Source organism: Tuber melanosporum, assembly GCF_000151645.1.
Source record: "Tuber melanosporum whole genome shotgun sequence assembly, scaffold_16, strain Mel28".
Taxonomy (NCBI): Eukaryota; Fungi; Ascomycota; class Pezizomycetes; order Pezizales; family Tuberaceae; genus Tuber; species Tuber melanosporum.
Window position 1 is genome coordinate 1166110 of NW_003298819.1, and position 1689 is coordinate 1167798.

Sequence of the window (1689 nt, forward strand, 5' to 3'; positions counted from 1 at the left end):
ATGGCAAAACATCTGTTTGTGTCTGAGCGCTGATGCAAAATGTGTCCCCCCTGTTTTCCGGTGCTTGCGGGACAAGTGCCAGCAACAGTGACACGTGCCAACCGCCGCAAGCCTGAGCCTGAGCCTGCCGTAGCAAGGATAAGCCTGAGCTTGGCGGAGATCATCGAAACCTTTTCTGGACCTTCAGGACTCAACCCGAAATTGATTCATTACACAAACAATGCCGTCCTCGTGCAAAGACATTCGTGAGATCCCCGCCCATGGTATGCTGGTTAGTAGCTGACAATTGATGTTCCATAGGAGCGGCACTGGCCCAATGTCTTGAAAATTCTGACTGCGTGATGGTCGATCGCAACAAACCAGCTGATTGTCTCCGGTATCCACTGGTCGAAACACTACCAACCCGATGTCAACGGTTGAAGAAAGGCTACGGTGAATGCAAGTAAGCTTTGAAGCTCGATCTTTATAGACAGAAGCTTAATTCTAATGTTTGATGAGGCGGGGAATGGTTGATATGCGAAAACGGTTTCGTGGGAACTACCCTGTTGCTCTTTCTGTGGAAAATGAAGGGGGAGGCGGATCTCGTCAATTATACGGGGGGGGATCTGCACTTAGTGACCCTCCATCTGGCACAAAGGCTGAAGGTAAGGAAGGGGGGAAGTGAAATTAGAAGGTAGCAGTTAACTTGAGTTGTCGGAGTTTTTGAGTTACCGGTAGTATGCATACATCGTACCGTTCTTGCGCGTGTACCGTATACACATAGGTGCGGGGCTTAGTTAGGCCACTCACTTTTGTATGAATCGTGGGATTTGAGACATTCAGATCGGAGATTATGACGCCGGTGTTGTTGCTCGGGCTATCTTGGCGACGGCTTCGTTTACCGTATTAACAACACTCCGTGAAAGACTGCCGCGAGACACATACTGCTGCATGATAACTGCCAGAAACTTTGAGGTTACCGCTTTTGTGCTTTTGTGAATAATTCAGTCTCGTAATTTCCTAAGACTGCTCGATGCTGTATATAAGGCAAGAACTATAGCTGCAGGCTTTGTAAAATAATTAGTGGCTTCACAGTTACGGAACGAATCAGCACACTACCCAAGCGTGAGTGCAGGCACGGTAGCACCGCGCCGATTTCGCAAGTATGATAGGGGAACTGCAAAACGGGGCGGTTGGAGGTGTAACGTTTTCCAGGAGAAATGACTGAGCCATGTTGGAGTGATCTATATAAAACTATTTGGTGGTGGTGGCGGTATTCCGATTTAAGTTTAGCTATCCCAGCTTCCCTTTTCGTCCACCGACCTTGTGGTTTCCGGATCGGTCCTCTCTTTCTGCTTCCGACATTGGCGTGAGCACTGAGCCATAGCTCCACCACCTCACATTCAATTGCACAATTTTTTTTATAGGACTTAGCCAAATGGTACCGTTTCCATCCGGGTAGTGCTGTTACTGCGGAACTGTGTGCTGTGGTTTGCGGTTCTTAAAGGTTCTTAAGCAGTAGTATGTTGGCAGCTGTATTGCTCCTGGTCAGACGGCCTCTCCCAATTGATTGTCGTCTATCCCGGAGACTAACGAAGCTCTTGTATGGGGTAATGGTGTGCTTGCGAATCCTGACTTATAGTCTACGCCTAGATGCCTTTCGCTCCTCTGGTTTGCTTAGCATCTTCTGCGAATAACAGTGGAGTGACC

The 1689-nt window shown here is 48.4% G+C and overlaps 1 protein-coding gene; it reads left to right on the forward strand.

Annotated features, from left to right (window-relative positions):
* Positions 1-220: 220 nt before the first annotated feature.
* Positions 221-828, forward strand: GSTUM_00004970001 (uncharacterized protein; the record flags this gene model as incomplete). XM_002836795.2 has 3 exons in its annotated part: positions 221-245; positions 301-442; positions 499-828. 3 exons carry the CDS (start codon positions 221-223, stop codon positions 662-664), a joined length of 333 nt encoding a protein of 110 aa, XP_002836841.1. The 3' UTR covers positions 665-828.
* Positions 829-1689: the final 861 nt, after the last annotated feature.